General features: G+C 39.0%; 1 protein-coding gene across 7 annotated transcripts in view; it reads left to right on the plus strand.

The window, feature by feature from the left end:
• FAM81A (family with sequence similarity 81 member A) overlaps positions 1–16105 on the plus strand; it is a 79796-nt gene that overhangs the window by 40292 nt on the left and 23399 nt on the right. For all 7 annotated transcript variants that reach the window (XM_043920745.1, XM_043920742.1, XM_043920741.1 and 4 more), the window contains exon 4: positions 5677–5795. In XM_043920745.1, the coding sequence (XP_043776680.1) occupies positions 5677–5795 (119 nt within the window). The remainder of the gene's footprint in view (positions 1–5676; positions 5796–16105) is intronic.

A 16105-nucleotide genomic window follows, 5' to 3' on the forward strand; every position in this document is an offset into this window, starting at 1 on the left:
AAGGAGCTTACCAGCACATTCTCATCAGTGGGAGAGTGTCAGATCCAGATTAGTCAGATCTCAAGTTTTCTTGCAAGAATGTGTTCTGATGACTAACATTTTATTATTCACAGGTGATTGTAACTGGGTTTGCGTTCTTCTATTCTGTTGAGCAGGTTCATTCAGAAAAAGCTGGAAGCTACAGCAAATAAGATAGGTCTAGCAGTTCCAAATTCCTTTCAGTGAAAATTTTTTTTACTGTCACTATCAGTGTTACTCAGTCTATAGTGACTTCAGCCAGATTTCCAATAAAGAAAATGCAGAATCCTTATATTCCTTATTTCTGTTTTTACAAGGAAGTTTGAAAATCCTTAAAAACATGTATGTAAGTGTACTTTTCTGCATATATGTTATACTTGAAAAATAGTTGATAGTGGGACTTCCCTGGTGGTCCAGTGGCTAAACTCTATGCTTCCACTTCAGGGAGCACAGGTTTGATCCCTGGTTGGGGAACTAAGATCTCCCATGCCTCATGGTGTGGCCAATAAATAAATAAATTGAATTTAAAAAATAGTTGATAGAAGGGAGCACAGAAGCAGTTTATGCAAGGCATAAACATATTTTCTAATGAAGCTTGCCTGTTTACTTGCAAATTAGACTGCAAATTGTCAGGATACCAGAAACCATCAAATTTCCAGAAATGGTAGCAACCGAGTAGTTATACATGAATGTATCTTTAAATGTCTAGATTGGTGCAGGAGGTAATAGGAAGGTCAGTGACTTGGTGTGCCTTCTTTCCTATCCCCAATTTTAGGGCCACCTTCCTGAACAGCTGGGATGGGCAGGCAGGAAGGCCTGAGGGAGCCAGTAGAGACCTGGCCTGAGAGAGCGCGAGAGTGAGGTCCTGGACACGGTGGTTTAGGAGTCAGAGAGAGAAGGCCAGTCTCCCTGGGCTTGTGCACCCTGTGGCTGAGCTGGTCTTCTGCCCTCACAGGCTAAGCAGGCTTCGGAGAGGAGGATGCAGAGATGCTTCCTCCTGGCTCCTCACCTGGATGCTGGCTCTGTGAGGGCCCTGGCTGCACCTCTAGCTCTTCAGCTTCTTCCACCATACCCTTGCACTAACCTTACTCCAGTGAGTGGAGAACAAAAAGAGATGTCACACTTAAGGGGGCCCAGCACCCAGAGGGAGGAAGAATAAGCGCAGTCATTAGAACAGACCTAAATGAAGTAGGAAACAGGTGGATCTTGAGTGAAAAATAATCAGGGCATGTTTGTGGCCCCCACCAAATTCATGTTTGAAGCTCTAACCTCAGCGTGATGGTATTTAGAGGTGGGGCCTTTGAGCAGTAACTGGGTTTAAGATGAGATCATGAGTGTGGGGCCCTTATGGGATTAGTGCTCTTATAAGAAGAAGTAGAGCTCCGTTTTTCTGGCATGTGAGGACCCAGTGAGAAGGTAACTGTCAGGAAGCCAGGAAGAGAGCCCTCATAGTATATGCTGGCACCCAGATCTCAGACTTCCTAGTCTTCAGAACTGCAAAAAAAAAATATATTTATTGTTTATTTATAAGTTACTCAGTCTGTTTATTATTTATAAGGTATTTTGTTATAACAGCCCCAATTGAGTAAGAAGACAGAGATTAAGGAGATCTGAATACAACATAAAATTTCTTCCTTGAACTTAAATTTGTAAAACTCAGTAGAGACACAGATACTGCTTTTATGAATTGAATTAGTTGCCTACAAGGAAAAGTAGATGAAGTGCTGAAAAATCAGTGCCAGACACAAGGAGAGAGAAATCATGAGGGGGAAGATACAAGACTTGGAGGACGGATCCAGGACAGCCAGCATGTGAATAATAGGAATTGCAGAATGAGACAAAAAGCAGAGGGAGAAAAAACAATAATAGAAGAAGAATGTTTACCTGAGTTGAAGGTAAATCTGAGACTACAAACTGAAATGTTCAATGAGTTCTAGGTAGAAATGAATTTTTTTAAAAATCCACAGTTTTTTTCCTGATAAAAATCCTCAACTCCGAAGATGAAAAACGAGCATCTAGGCATAAGGAGCCAAGGTACTTTTAGGGAACGAAGCATTAGACTTCCTGTCAGCTTCACAGTTCACCAGGAGGAAAGGCATTTATGTCAAGAATTTCATACCCTTTCAGTTTATCACCCATCCTTCACCATGAGGGAGGAAGAGAACAGACACAGCAGGGATCCAGAGGGTCTTTCATCCAAGTGTCTGGTCTAAGGAAAATGCTGGAGGAAGGGCTCTAACCAAAACACATCTCTGATGGTGCTCAGAGATCCTAAGATGGGGGAAAAGAAAAGGAGAAACACGAAAGATAATTGGTGATCTTTAGAAAAAGACCTATCATTTCTAATGAGAACTAAATGTATAGCACAGGGAACTCTACTCAATGCTGTGTGGTGTGGCTGATTCATCTTGCTGAAACTAACATTGTAAAGCAACTATACTCAAAAAAACCCCAAACCCGTATCATTTCATGTAAATGGGTATTGATAAATTTAACAGAAGCCTTAAAAAGAGAAAGAAGAAGAAAAAAAAGATAATAAAGAAGGGCCATTCAAGCAAAATTCTAATTGTATCACAACTAGAAGTACTGAATTATTTTAGCAAAGAATGGTTGGTGTGGGGAAGAACAAGAGGGGACAAAAGTAAGAATCCTTCCACGTAAGTCATCCTGGGTGAAGGGTGAAGGAGGGTGGGTGTGCCTTATGTGGAGGAGAGCAGTGCTGTGCAGGGAAGGAGCCAGGAGTAGGTACAGATATGGTTACAAAGGTTGGGAAAGGTGAGCTGAGCCATTCATGACCATCGATGGCCAGGGACACTCCCCAGATAACAAGGGGAGAAAAGGTAATGCTTGGTAACTTGATTAAACCAGGCCAAACAGGGGAAAGGAGAAAGGAAACAACAACAAAAAGCAACGTAAATTGTAAATATAAAGTGAGATGTAACGATAAGGTCCTGCTGTATAGCACAGGGAACTATATTCAATATCCTATGATAAGCCATAATGGAAAAGAATATGAACACGTTATATATGTGTGTGTATGTATTAATATGTATAAATATGTATATATGTATGTTTGTATAACTGAGTCACTTTGCTGTGCAACAGAAATTAATGTAACATTGTAAATCAACTACAATTTTTTTTTTTAAGTGAGATGGAGGGAGAAACAAAAACAGAAAGCAGCGTAACGTCATGATGGAGAGCACAGTCAGTGGGGCCAGACTCCTGGTGCCAATCCCAGCTCCCTCATGTGTTGACTGTGGCTTTGGGCAAGTTACTTGACCACTTAGAGATTTCATCATCTGTGAAATGAGAATAACAGTCCCTCCTTCCTAGGGTGTTGCGAAGATTAAACGAGTTAACATACCTACAGCACTTAGAACAGTGCCTAGTGTAATTAGACCAAGCAAGTATTTGCTTTATTATTTATCAAGTATAGTAGCAATTTTAATATTAGGTAAGATGAAGCAATATTGCATACCTAAATCAGATCAGGAAGGTTATTATATAATGGCCATGGCCACTTTGATCTTAAATCTGTATGTGCCAAATAAAATGGCAGCTAAATAAAGTAAACGGCATTACAAATGAAAGGAGAACATGAGGAAGACATTTTACAGTGAGAGAATTCAAGATCTAGTAGGCAAAAATAGGTAAGATTTAGAGAAAATGAATAATGAGTACTTTCTTGGTGGTCCACTGGCTAAGACTACTCCATGCTCCCAGTGCAGGGGGCCTGGGTTCCATCCCTGCTCAAGGAATCAGATCCCACATGCTGCAACCAAAAGTTCACATGCTGCAACAAAGACCAGGTGCAGCCACATAAATAAAAACTTTAAAACAAAAAAAGAAAATGAGTAATGGAATCAGGAAACTCAGTCTAATATGCAATATTGAAACTTTTGTTCTTCGAGTAGTTTTTTTTGCCTGGAACTTTTGAAAAATCAGTTATATGTGACAAAGAAAATTTTAATACATTAAAAAATTAGTTATATTACAGACCATAATTTTGATCATAAACTAATACAATTAGAAATAAATAATAAAAGTGATGAAAAGAAAACTTGAAAATGAAGAAATTCTAAGTAATTCTAAAGGTACTTAGATATCCTTAGGCCAAAGAGGAATTCAAAACTGAAATTAAAAGAGTAAAAACACTTTACACCCAAACTATGCACACAGCAAATGCTATACTAAAGGGAAAATATCTTCATTATTAGGGAAGAAATAGTTAAAGGAACGTGGTGCTCATCTTTTAAAATTTAAAACCAAAAGTTAAAAAAGAAAGCTAAAGAGAATTCATAAATACTTAGGCTGACATCAGACAAATTGGAAATTTTTTAAAAAATGACTGAAAGGGGAAGGATACTCTGAGAAGTCAAAAGCTTTCTCTGGAAAGACAGAAAGAGAGTGGTTAGTGGGGCAGGGAGTGTGGAGGACAGAATGTGGGGAGTGGAGGAGGGAAGGGAAAGAAAGGGATGAGCAAAAGGATAACGAAATGTTCAGAGAAACATCTGATAGAGGCTTTTGCTTTTGAGGGATCTCCTGTTCCTCGGATCCAAGTTTTCTTGTCTGTCTCTCTTTAGTGCTTCAGTCTCAAGATTCTTTGCTGGTTTGGCAGGCAGCATTGCAGCATGGTTGGGAGCATGGATTCCGGAGCCAGGAGGCCTGGGCCAGTCCCAGCTAGCCACTTGCTCTCCAGATGTATCAGTTCAGCCGTTGATGCCTCACTTCCTGGTGGATAGCACGGGGATCCTGAGGGTACCTCCCTCATAACTCTGTGTGGATTTGTGCATATCAGCATGTAGTGCGGCCCCAGGCTCCTCCCAGGACGTGCTCAATAAACTTCAGGGGTGTCCTCTTCATCGCCATCATTCCTTTGCAGATTTCCCGGGATGGATGCTCCTTGAAGTCATGCTTTTGTGCTGGGTCACTCCATCTTTCAGCAGTTCTGCTTTCATTTAATGTCTTTTCTCTGAGATGCATTCTACCATTCCAGTATAAATATTGTTACCGAATAGGTACTAGAAAGAATCATTAGCGTTTGTTGTATTTACCGTGTATTAAGCATTGTGCTAAGTGCTTTATATGCATTATCTTATGTAATTTCCCATAAAGTGGCCTTAAGAGTATAGTCACCGTTACTATCAACAGATGAGGAAAAGGAAGCTCAGAAAGCTCTAGACACTTGCTCAGGATGACACAGCTAGAGGGACTGACATTTGAACCTCTTTGTCTGCTGTTACTGTTTGCCCCTTTTTCTTGATTCATTACTTCGCAGATTTAGGGATTGTTTGCCTAAAACAACGACAGTCAAAAAGCACACTGGAGTGGGGTAAGACCTCTGTACCACCTTCCACGAGTCCAGGCTCCTAGTCTCAGCTTTGCTTCTGCCTATGGTGGGAGATCCATCCAGTCACCTGACATCTGAGTCTCAGTGTTTTTACTGGTAATTGCAGGACCTTGGTCTGAGTGACATCTCTGAGGTCTCTTTCTAAGCCCCTGGTTCTCTGTGGATGTGTACATCAGGTGATGCTTACCAAGGAGCCTCTTCTGAAAGGAGTTAAACATTCTTATTTTTGCCAGGAGTATCAAATGCGTCTGTGGTACCTTGTGAGTTCCCGGCTGACCTCGTTGGTGTTTTTGTGTGTTGCCCAGGTACTCCAGGAGCAGATCCGTGCCCGGGACAACATTAGCTACGGAACTAATTCTGCCTTAAAGACCCTGGAGATGAGGCAGCTCTCTGGCCTGGGAGATCTCCGGGGAAGAGTGGCCAGGTGGGTAGTCAGGTATTTGTATCTCTGTGTATCGAGTGATTTTCCATCAACTTCATTTTAATAGGGAATATATTTATGAAGCGCCAAAGCAGAGTCTTTGTCTTCTAGTACATTGTCTCCTTTGCCCATAAAATCTACTGGTGGAAGTTAGACCTTGTTTTGAGTAGCCCTGATTCAACTGTACTTCTGTAGTTGGAGCTGTGTGTATGGGAGGTGATGAGCGGAGGGCTCAGTTGACCTGTGTTATTTGCTAGATTAATGTTATATTTATTGAGCCCAATAATACAATGTTGGAACTTAAAGTTTGTGTGTCTTTTTTTTGGAGGGGGGCGTTTTACATATCTCATTTATTAGCTAAGATGATCAGGACTAACTGATTTAAAAAATTTTATTAGTAAAGTAAATCTAACATCTATTTTTTCTTATTTTAAATTAATTTTTATTGGACTATAGTTGCTTTACAGTAGTTGGTGTGTCTTTTTAAAATTTCACTTTCTCTGAGGTATGGCAGAAATCAACACAATATTGTAAAGCAATTATCCTTCAATAAAAAATAAATAAAATTTTTTAATCTTTTCATTATTCTTTTTTACTACCTTTTCTGAAAGTATTGGTCCATGGTAGATTGTACACTTGAAAAAGAGACGTTTCCTCTAAGGTAGTAGGAAGAGTGCTGTTCCAGGGACTCACTACTGAAAAAGTGCCCCATGGACTGACCAGCAGCGTCCCTGTCACCGGGGGCTTGTCAGAAATGCACAGTCTCTGAAGCATTCTCGGGCCTCTTCTGCCCTCTGCTGATATTAAGAGTCAAGCATGAGTGTACACGGGAGCCGTGGAGTTAACAGGCAATTTGAATCAGCTTGCCGTGAAAGTGAGGGTGGTCTGCAGAGTGGGGAGGAAAGGATCCAAGGTCTCTTTGGACCAGGCAGGGTTTTAGGGGGTATTTGTGCCAACAAAACTTAAAGGACTCTGAATATTGGGCCTGTGAATTCAGGTTTGCTGGATGAACGTCAGTCTTATAGCAGAGGGCTCCTGGTTGCCACTTTTGTGTGATTTCTCTCCTCATCTGGGTGAACTCCAGTCTCTGTAAAGGCCCTTGGTGACAGACACCCCCTTGACCACCTTATGTCTCTCTCCCCTTGCACTGTATTTTTCAGCAGTAATCAACTGCTTGTTATTCCCTGATTGGATCAGGCTCTCCTACATCTGTGCCTTTGTGATTGCTGTTCTTATACCTGCCCTCTCCCCTTCTTTTCTAATTTCTAGTCAGCCTTTAAAGTTCAGCTTAAGTTTTACCTCCTCCAGGAAGTTTTCCCAGATCCCTTTCTCCTGAACTTACCTACCACTCTCTGTGCTGTTGAGTCTCTCTCTTACCTTGGGGTGGAGTACTTTATCTTTTTGTAACCTCAGTGCATAGAACAGTCTCTGGAAGACAGTAGATACTCAATAAATGTTTATTTGGATGAATTAAAGATTTGGAAAATCACTGTTAACTGGACTTGAAGCTTTTTTTTGTGGCGATCAGCTGAAAAGAAACCCCAGCTCAGTTATACCTCTCAGAATTGGGAGGATCTAAAGAGCTTCAGAGCTGCAAGGCAGAGTAGGAACTTCAGAACTCTAGAAATTTTCCTAGTCACTTGAGTTGCAGATAAGGATTGAGTGAGGTGATATATGGAGGAGGCTTAGTGTGTACGTGAGATGGAGTGAATATAGAGCAGATAGGACTTGTTATTGTCTCAGGGGCAGTGGCCATGAAATTATCCTTGCAACACTGGTTCTAATTACAAAATGGAGAAATTGTTTTGAAATACTTTCAGGAATTTTACATTTTTCCTCTGCAGTTTCTTATTAACATCTCTACCCAGCTTGTTCCTTCTCTGTAACAAATGCTTTTACTCTGAAACAGTCAAAATAATGTGTTGTGAGCACCACATATTTTTGCTTTATTTTGTGGCTCTATTCATCTTTCTTCTGGAATGCTAATGAGACTTTGATTGTTGAAACAAACTCATGTGAAATAATTCCTTGGGAAAGTTTTAACTTTCTTGCTATAATTGTGTCATGGTGTTAAAGGATATGAACTCTTTAAGTGATAGTCTTGGATTACCAGGCTGCAGTATTATTTCAGGTTTTAGTCTATAGTGTTCATGGATCCACTGGTGAAGTAATTGATACGAAACAGACCCTGATAACCTCCCTGGAGAGCCAACAGGAAAGAGCAAAGATAATTCTCTACGGAAATGATAGACACCCTTACTTCACTAAGCAGAACACACCTAAGCAGCACTCTCTCAGAGTTTCCCATTCTTCCCTAAGCCAAAGCCTGGAGTCTAGCTTTTCTGTTCCTACTGGGACATTTGGTCCATTTTTTGGCTTACCATCTTTATTTGTCCAAGACTCAGTGGCTCCCTCCACTTTCTTCTCTGAGATCTGTTTGCATGGTATCAGAATTTTAGAGGAAAAACACCTGTGTACGGAGGCAGGCGTGCAGGTTCCCTCAGATTAAGTCCAGGTGCAAAGAAAAAAAAAACAGATTGGACATCATCAAGTTAAAATTTTTTGGCTGTTATAAATAATGCTGTTATGCACATTCACATGTGAGGTTGTGTGGTTATATGTTTTCATTTCTCGTGGATGTGTATACCTAGGAGTATAGCTGTTGAGTAATATGCTTTGTATATATTATAACTTTTACTAAAAACTGGACGTTTAGGTAGTATATTGTAGCAGTCCTGGAAGGTGATGCCCTTGGGCTTGTTTTTGTTTGTTTGGTTAAGTGACTTAGCTGCACTATGTTAGTGATGTCTGTTTCTCCCACAACATGAAGCCTCTCACGTCAGGATTGATGCCGATCCTCAGAGGCTGCACAGTCAGCCTGTGATGATAGCAGTTTTCACAAGGCTCTCTGTGACCATCTCTTTCCTTCACATTTTATTTAAGCTGCCTGCCTCTGTTGGTAACACACCCAAATCTTAGGCTCCACTGATTCCTTGCAGATTGCTCTGTTTTTTTCTCTCCTTTGGTTACTTACTTTTTTCTTCTTTGCAATTTAATCATTTTAAAAATTGCTTTTATTGTATTATTATACAACCCAGTATCCCCAATATATTTCTTTTTTAAGTTGTAGTATAATTGATTTATAATATTATGCTGGTTTCAAATGTATAGCACAGTGATTCAGTTATACATATGTGTGTATATATATATGTATATTTTTCAGATTATTTTCCCTTACAGATTATTACAAAATATTGAGTATAGTTCCCTGTGCTATACAGTAGGTCTTGTTGGTTATCTATTTTATATATCTCGATGCATGCGTGCTCAGTCATGTGGGATTCTTTGTGACCCCCATGGACTATATATAGCCTGCCAGGCTCCTCTGTCCATAGAATTTCCCAGGCAAGAATATTGGAATAAGTTGCCATTTCCTTCTCCAGGGGATCTTCCCTACCCAGGGATCGAACCTGCATCTCTTGAGTCTCCTGCATTGGCAGGCAGTTTCTTTACCACCTGAGTCCCCAGGGGCGCCCTATTTATATATAGTAGTATGTATCCATTATGCTCTACTGTTTTTGACAATGTCCTAGGATGTAAATTGCTGTATAGTCTGATTCAGTTAAATCATCACCAGCATTTAAGGGCTAATGATGTATACATATAATAATTATATATAATAATTACCATAACATGGATGATGGGAAATCAGTGTTTTAAGTTTCATTGCCTTTGTTTTTTTTCAACTTTACATTAGCTTTATTGCTGTTGATTGAAAGAGATCAAACTGGAACTAGAGCTCATGCAAATGCCTTTCACTGCAATTTAATAACTAGCAGAAAGCAAAGCCAAACCCCAAAACCCAAAGCACTCTATCAGTATGTATGCATTCATGGGCACCTGGGAATTTAAGTTTTTTTTTTTTTTTGTGTGTCATACATTGATATGAATCAGCCATAGATTTACATGTATTCCCCATCCCGATCCCCCCTCCCACCTCCCTCTCCACCCAATTCCTCTGGGTCTTCCCAGTGCACCAGGCCTGAGCACTTGTCTCATGCATCCCACCTGGGCTGGTGATCTGTTTCACCATAGATAGTATACATGCTGTTCTTTTGAAATATCCCACCCTCACCTTCTCCCACAGAGTTCAAAAGTCTGTTCTGTACTTCTGTGTCTCTTTTTCCGTTTTGCATATAGGGTTATCGTTACCATCTTTCTAAATTCCATATATATGTGTTAGTATGCTGTAATGTTAACTTATGGCCATGGTTACCAGTTGGCTGGGTGCGGCGTTGCACATTACGATTTGCTTTCGCCCATGGCAGAATTAAGCCTGGCCTACACCAGCCTCCAGTAAACCTGCCTTATCTGCATGCAAGATGGACACGATCTGTGTTCCAATGGTATGACTATCTTGCTGCCTTGTTTATACCCTCTGTAGGGACAACGGATATCATGGTTAAGGTAGAGGCCTTAACTAATTTTATTAAACAGGCCCTCTTAGACAGTAGTAAAGCCATTCAAGCTTTGAACGAAGAACAGATTCAGATGAGGAAGGCAGTAATTCAAAATAGGATGGCATTAGACATACTCACAGCAGCCCAAGGAGGGACTTTGGTGAATGGTGTGTACATCCCTGACCTGTCTGAAGATGTATCTGCTGCCTTGGAGGATATGCAAAATCAAGTGAAAGCCATGTCTAATGAACTGTTGTTATAGTAATCTTGATCATACTGCTTTGTGGGCCCTGCTTCCTACAATGCCTTGTGAATTTTGTAACCCAGAGGTTGACAGCATTCTCTCATGTGGGTGGCAGGAGGGCTAAGGTACAATATATCTCAATAAATGATGCTTGTTATGGAAACTAAGAGCATCAAGAGGGGCGAATGAAGAAGGAATTCATAGGGCCTGGACTCCATCTCAGGCCTGTCTGTGCTGATCGTGCCTGGCCACTTCTCCAGTGGACTCTGAACTCTGTGCTTAGCGCCTGTGGGAATGACAATGGAAGGATAAGACCCCCCTCTGGGCAGGGGAATCTTGAAGAACAGACACTAATCACCCCTGCCTCCGGACACTATCTATCAGAATGTAAGCACAGGCTTATCAGTTATTAACTATTTGGAATGTAACTGCAGGCTTATTGATTATTGACTGTTTGAACACATAACACGTGAATGATGGGGTTATTGTAGTTGTATTTACCCTTCCTTTGTTTATGTAAGTCTCAAGGGAATTGGGGTAGTGGGTTTGGACACATGGGGTATAAAAGATTTTCACAAATGCTGGTCAGGGTCCTTGGCTAAGAGGAGACTCTGCCTTGGGCCCGCCGGTGTAATAAACTGCACTCCACTATCAAAAAAAAAAAAAAAAATTTATTTATTTTTTAATTGAAGGATAATTGCTTTACAGAATTTTGTTGTTTTCTCTCAAACCTCAACATGAATCAGCCTTAGGTATACCTATGTCCCCTCCCCTTTGAACCTCCCTCCCATCTCCCTCCCCATCCCACCCCTCTAGGCTGATACAGAGCCCCTGTTTGAGTTCCCTGAGCCATACAGCAAGTTCCCATTGGCTATCTATTTTACATATGGTAATGTAAGTTTCCATGTTACTCTTTCCATACACCTCACCCTCTCCTCCCCTCTCCCCATGTCCATAAGTCTATTCTCTATGTCTGTTTCTCCACTGCTGCCCTGTAAATAAGTTCTTCAGTACCATTTCTCTAGATTCCATATATATGCCTTAGAATACGGTATTTATCTTTTTCTTTCTGACTGACTTCATTCTGTATATTAGGTTTTAGGTTCATCCACCTCATTAGAACTGACTCAAATGCATCCATTTTTATGGCTGAGTAATATTCCATTGTGTATATGTACTACAACTTCTTTATCCATTCATCTGTTGATGGACATCTAGCGTGCTTCCATGGACATCTAGCTATTGTAAATAGTGCTGCAGTGAACAATGGGATACATGTGTCTTTTTCAGTTTTGGTTTCCTCAAGGTATCTGCCTAGGGGTGAGATTGCTGGCTCATATGGTGGTTTTATTCCTAATTTTTTAAGGAATCTCCATACTGTCTTCCATAGTGGCTGTATCAGTTTACATTCCCTCCAACAGTGCAAGAGTATTCCCTTTTCTCCACATCCTCTCCAGCATTTATTGTTTGTAGCATTTATTTTTGATAATGGCCATTCTGACCGGTGTGAGGTGATTTCTCATTGTAGTTTTGATTTGCATTTCTCTAATAATGAGTGATGTTTCATGTGTTTGTTAGCCATCTGTATGTCTTCTTTGGAGAAATGTCTGTTTAGGTCTTTTTCCCTCTTTTTGATTGGGTTGTTTGTTTTTCTGGTATTGAGTTGTATGAACTGCTTGTATATTTGGGGAATTAATCCTTTGTCAGTTGTTTCATGTGCTATTATTTTCTCCCATTCTGAGGGTTGTCTTTTCACCTTGCTTAGTGTTTCCTTTGCTGTGCAAAAGCTTTTAAGTTTAATCAGATCCCACTTGTTTACTTTTTATTTCTGTTACTCTAGGAGATGGGTCATAGAGGATCTTTTTTTGATTTATGTCATCAAGTGTTCTGCCTATGTTTTCCTCCAAGAGTTTTACAGTTTCTGGTCTTATATTTAGCTCTTTAATCCATTTTGAGTTTATCTTTGTATGTGGTGTTAGGAAGTGTTCTAATTTCATTCTTTTACATGTAGCTGTCCAGTTTTCCCAGCACCATTTATTGAAGAGGCTGTCTTTGACCCACTGTATATTCTTGCCTCCTTTGTCAAAAATAAAGTACCCATAGGTGTGTGGGTTTGTTTCTGGGCTTTCTATCTTGTTCTGTTGGTCTGTATTTCTGGTTTTGTTTCAGTACCATACTGTCTTGATGACTGTAGCTTTGTAGTATAATCTGAAGTCAGGAAGCTTGATTCCCCCAGCTCCATTCTTCTTTCTCAGGACTGCTTTGGTTATTCGGGGTCTTTGGTGTTTCCATATGAATTGTGAAATGTGCTGTATGAAGGGGACACAGGTTTGATCCCTGGTTCAGGAGGATCCCACATGCAACTAAGCTCGTGTGCCACAACTACTGCACCTGCACTTTTACATACTATTCTGTCACTTGTTTCTTCATGACAGTATATTGTGGGCCTCTTTCCAGTATGCACATGGATCTGACTTACTTTTTAATTAGATATGGGGTATTCTGTTCCATGTATGTATCATAATTTAAGATATTTAGCCACTCCTGTATTAATGGAAATGTATGTTGTAGCTCCGATACTTTGACCACCTGATGTGAAGAGCTGACTCATTGGAAAAGATCCTGATGCTGGGAAAGATTGAGGGCAGGAGGAGAAGGAGAGACAGAGGATGAGATGCTTGGATGGCATCATCGACTCAATGGACATGAGTTTGAGCAAGCTCCAGGATATGATGGACAGGGAAGCCTGGTGTGCTGTAGTCCGTGGGGTTGCAAATAGTCGGACACGACTGAGTGACTGAACGACAACAATGTTGTAGTGTTTGTGTTTCCAAGTGAGACAAAATATGGCAGCCAAGCTAAAGCTGGTGCAAATCTGTGAGCCGTGGGCTTTAGGATCATTTTGAGACCTTTTCAAGTAACTTCTTTAAACAGAGTCTGTCCCTTGAGCTGCTTTGTGAAGATGATGAACTGGTATGATGTAAATTTCCATGTGACAGATTTCCAACCTGATGAATTTCCATCCAATAAGCTGCTATTTGAATTGGAAAATAATATTTTTTTATTTCATGGTAATTTAAAACTTCAGATTTCCCCAAATATAATTTAGATAATGTTTTGCTTAAAAATTTTGAGCTCAAAATTAAAAAGAGGGGTCTGTATTTGATATTGTTTTTAAGCATCATTTGTGAGTGGGGATGATTTTGAGGACTAAATGAACTAACATTTAGTTCGTGCATAAATTCATGTTTAATTCATGCATAATATTATGCGTCTTGGACAGTGCATGGTACATGGTAAATATTCCTTATAGTCATACATTGGCAAGTATTTATTGAGCCCCTCCTACAAGCAAGGCAATGTGCTTGGCACTAGGGTTTTAATGATAGAAAAGGCAGTTGCCCTTCTTCTTTAAATGTGGTTTATATTCCTTCTAATAGGAGAGATAGACATTAAGCAAATTGTTGCAAAATAATTATTTATTTCACTTATGATTCTGGTTTGTAGATTTTGGGGACGTTTCTATAGAAATAATCACATCATCTGCATATATTGGCAGTTTAATTTCTTCTTTTCTGATCCTCATATCCTTAGTCTCTTTTTTTTGTCATCTTGTACTAGGTAAAATCTTCAGTACAGTTAATTAGAAATTGTAACAATAGGCATCTTTCTCTTGTTTTCAACTTTAATGAGAATACTCCCAGAGTTTTTCCATTTTTTGGATGATGATTAATCATGGATTCATCAGATTCAGGAAGTTTTATTGCACTCCAGATTTACTAAGAATCTTTATAATTTGTATTGAGTTTTCTCAAATGTTTTTGCATCTATTCAAATCACAGATTATTTTTCTCTCTTAATCTGTTAATGTAAATTTGGCAAGGTGGTTACTTATATTAAGGTACAAAGATCAGTTTCCTTACTATAAACCAATAGGAAACAACTAGAAAACATACTTAAAATGAAGATGTTATTTAAAATAAAATCAGAGAATGTATAATAACTAGGCATTTATCTAACAAAAATTGTTCAAGACTTCTTGAAAATTAAAAAAAAATTGGTTAAGAAATAAGAAGAAAACATAAATAAATAGAAACAGGTATTATATTCAAGGTTAGAAAGTCTTTAATATATTTAAAAATATCAGTTTTCACAAATTAATCTTTAGAATCAATGAAATTCCAATTAGATCCCAGAGTGTTATAGAGAAACTTGATAAGATGATCCTAATGTTTGTGATCAGAGTTAAGAGTCAGAAACATTCAAGATACTTATGAAGGTGACCAAAGAGGGGAGAATTACCCTACTAGATACCAAGACTTGCTATGAAACTGTAGTTATTAAGATGTTATGTTGGTGGCTTAGCGATAGAGAAATTGAACAATGGAATAGGATAGAAAGTCCAGGAATTGAATCACACATGTATGGGACTTTGATATATGTCGTAGATGGCATAGCAGATCCGTGGAGAAAGGAGAGACTGTTAAGTAAATGGAGCTAGAAAATTTATTGTCCATTTCAAAAAAGATTCATTTTTTTCCCTATCTCATACCAGATGATTAAAGGACTTAAATGCTAAACATAAGACTTAAAACTTTTAATAGAAACATATAGAGAAATATCTTTTAGACCTTTTGGTAGGGGAGGATTTCTTCTTGATATAAAAGGCATTCAGAAGTTTGATTATGTTAAAATTTAAAGTGTTGCTCATCATTCTGAAATAAGAAAATGAGAAGTTACAAATGGAGGAAGACATTGTATAGTAAAAAGTTGTATCAAGAATATATGTACAAGTTAAGAATAATGCAAACAATCCAATGTAACAATGGGTAAGAGACATGAACTGACACCAAAGAAGAAACAGATATGGCCAATAAACATGTGAGGAGATTCAGTGTCATTGGTTGATATTGAAATAAAAATTTTAAAAAGCAGCAATATATGCTTTCTCACTCCCAGTAGATTAGCATCTAAAATATCTGAAAATGCCAAGCATCAGAGAGGGTGTAGGTGCCCAAGATCTCTTACCTATTGTTAGTGGGAGTATAAACTAGTGAGGTCTGATATTGCCTCTCAGTGCTGAACATCCACATACTTTGAGATCCATCAGTTTATGCCCAAGATAAATTGTTGAACTTGTACCCCAGGAGGGTATGTTCATAGCAGCATTGTTCAAAATAGCAGTCTTGCAATAACCCAAAGTGCGCATTAGTGGAAGTTTGGAAAATAAATTGTAACAAACAATAGAATGTTATTTTGTAGTTAAAATGAGTAATTACTGTAGTGTTTAACAATATAGTTGAAGCTTAGCAATAAGTGAAAACAATAAGTATCAAAATATTACATATGACATAAGGGCTTTTGTAAAAGTTGAATTCAACTAATACATACACATACTTTTAAGAAATATATACGTGTATATATATTGATACATAGACATGTATATGTGTGTGCAATACAGTCTTAAAAGGAGAACAAGGGAATGATGATACAGGATTTAAAATAGGAGCAGTTATTTAAAAATAATTAACTGAATAAAGTGAGCCATGAATAAAGTGAGCTGCAGATGGTGATTGTGGCCATGAAATTAAAAGATGCTTGCTCCTTGG

Source organism: Cervus elaphus, chromosome 12 (assembly GCF_910594005.1).
Source record: "Cervus elaphus chromosome 12, mCerEla1.1, whole genome shotgun sequence".
NCBI classification, from domain to species: domain Eukaryota; kingdom Metazoa; phylum Chordata; class Mammalia; order Artiodactyla; family Cervidae; genus Cervus; species Cervus elaphus.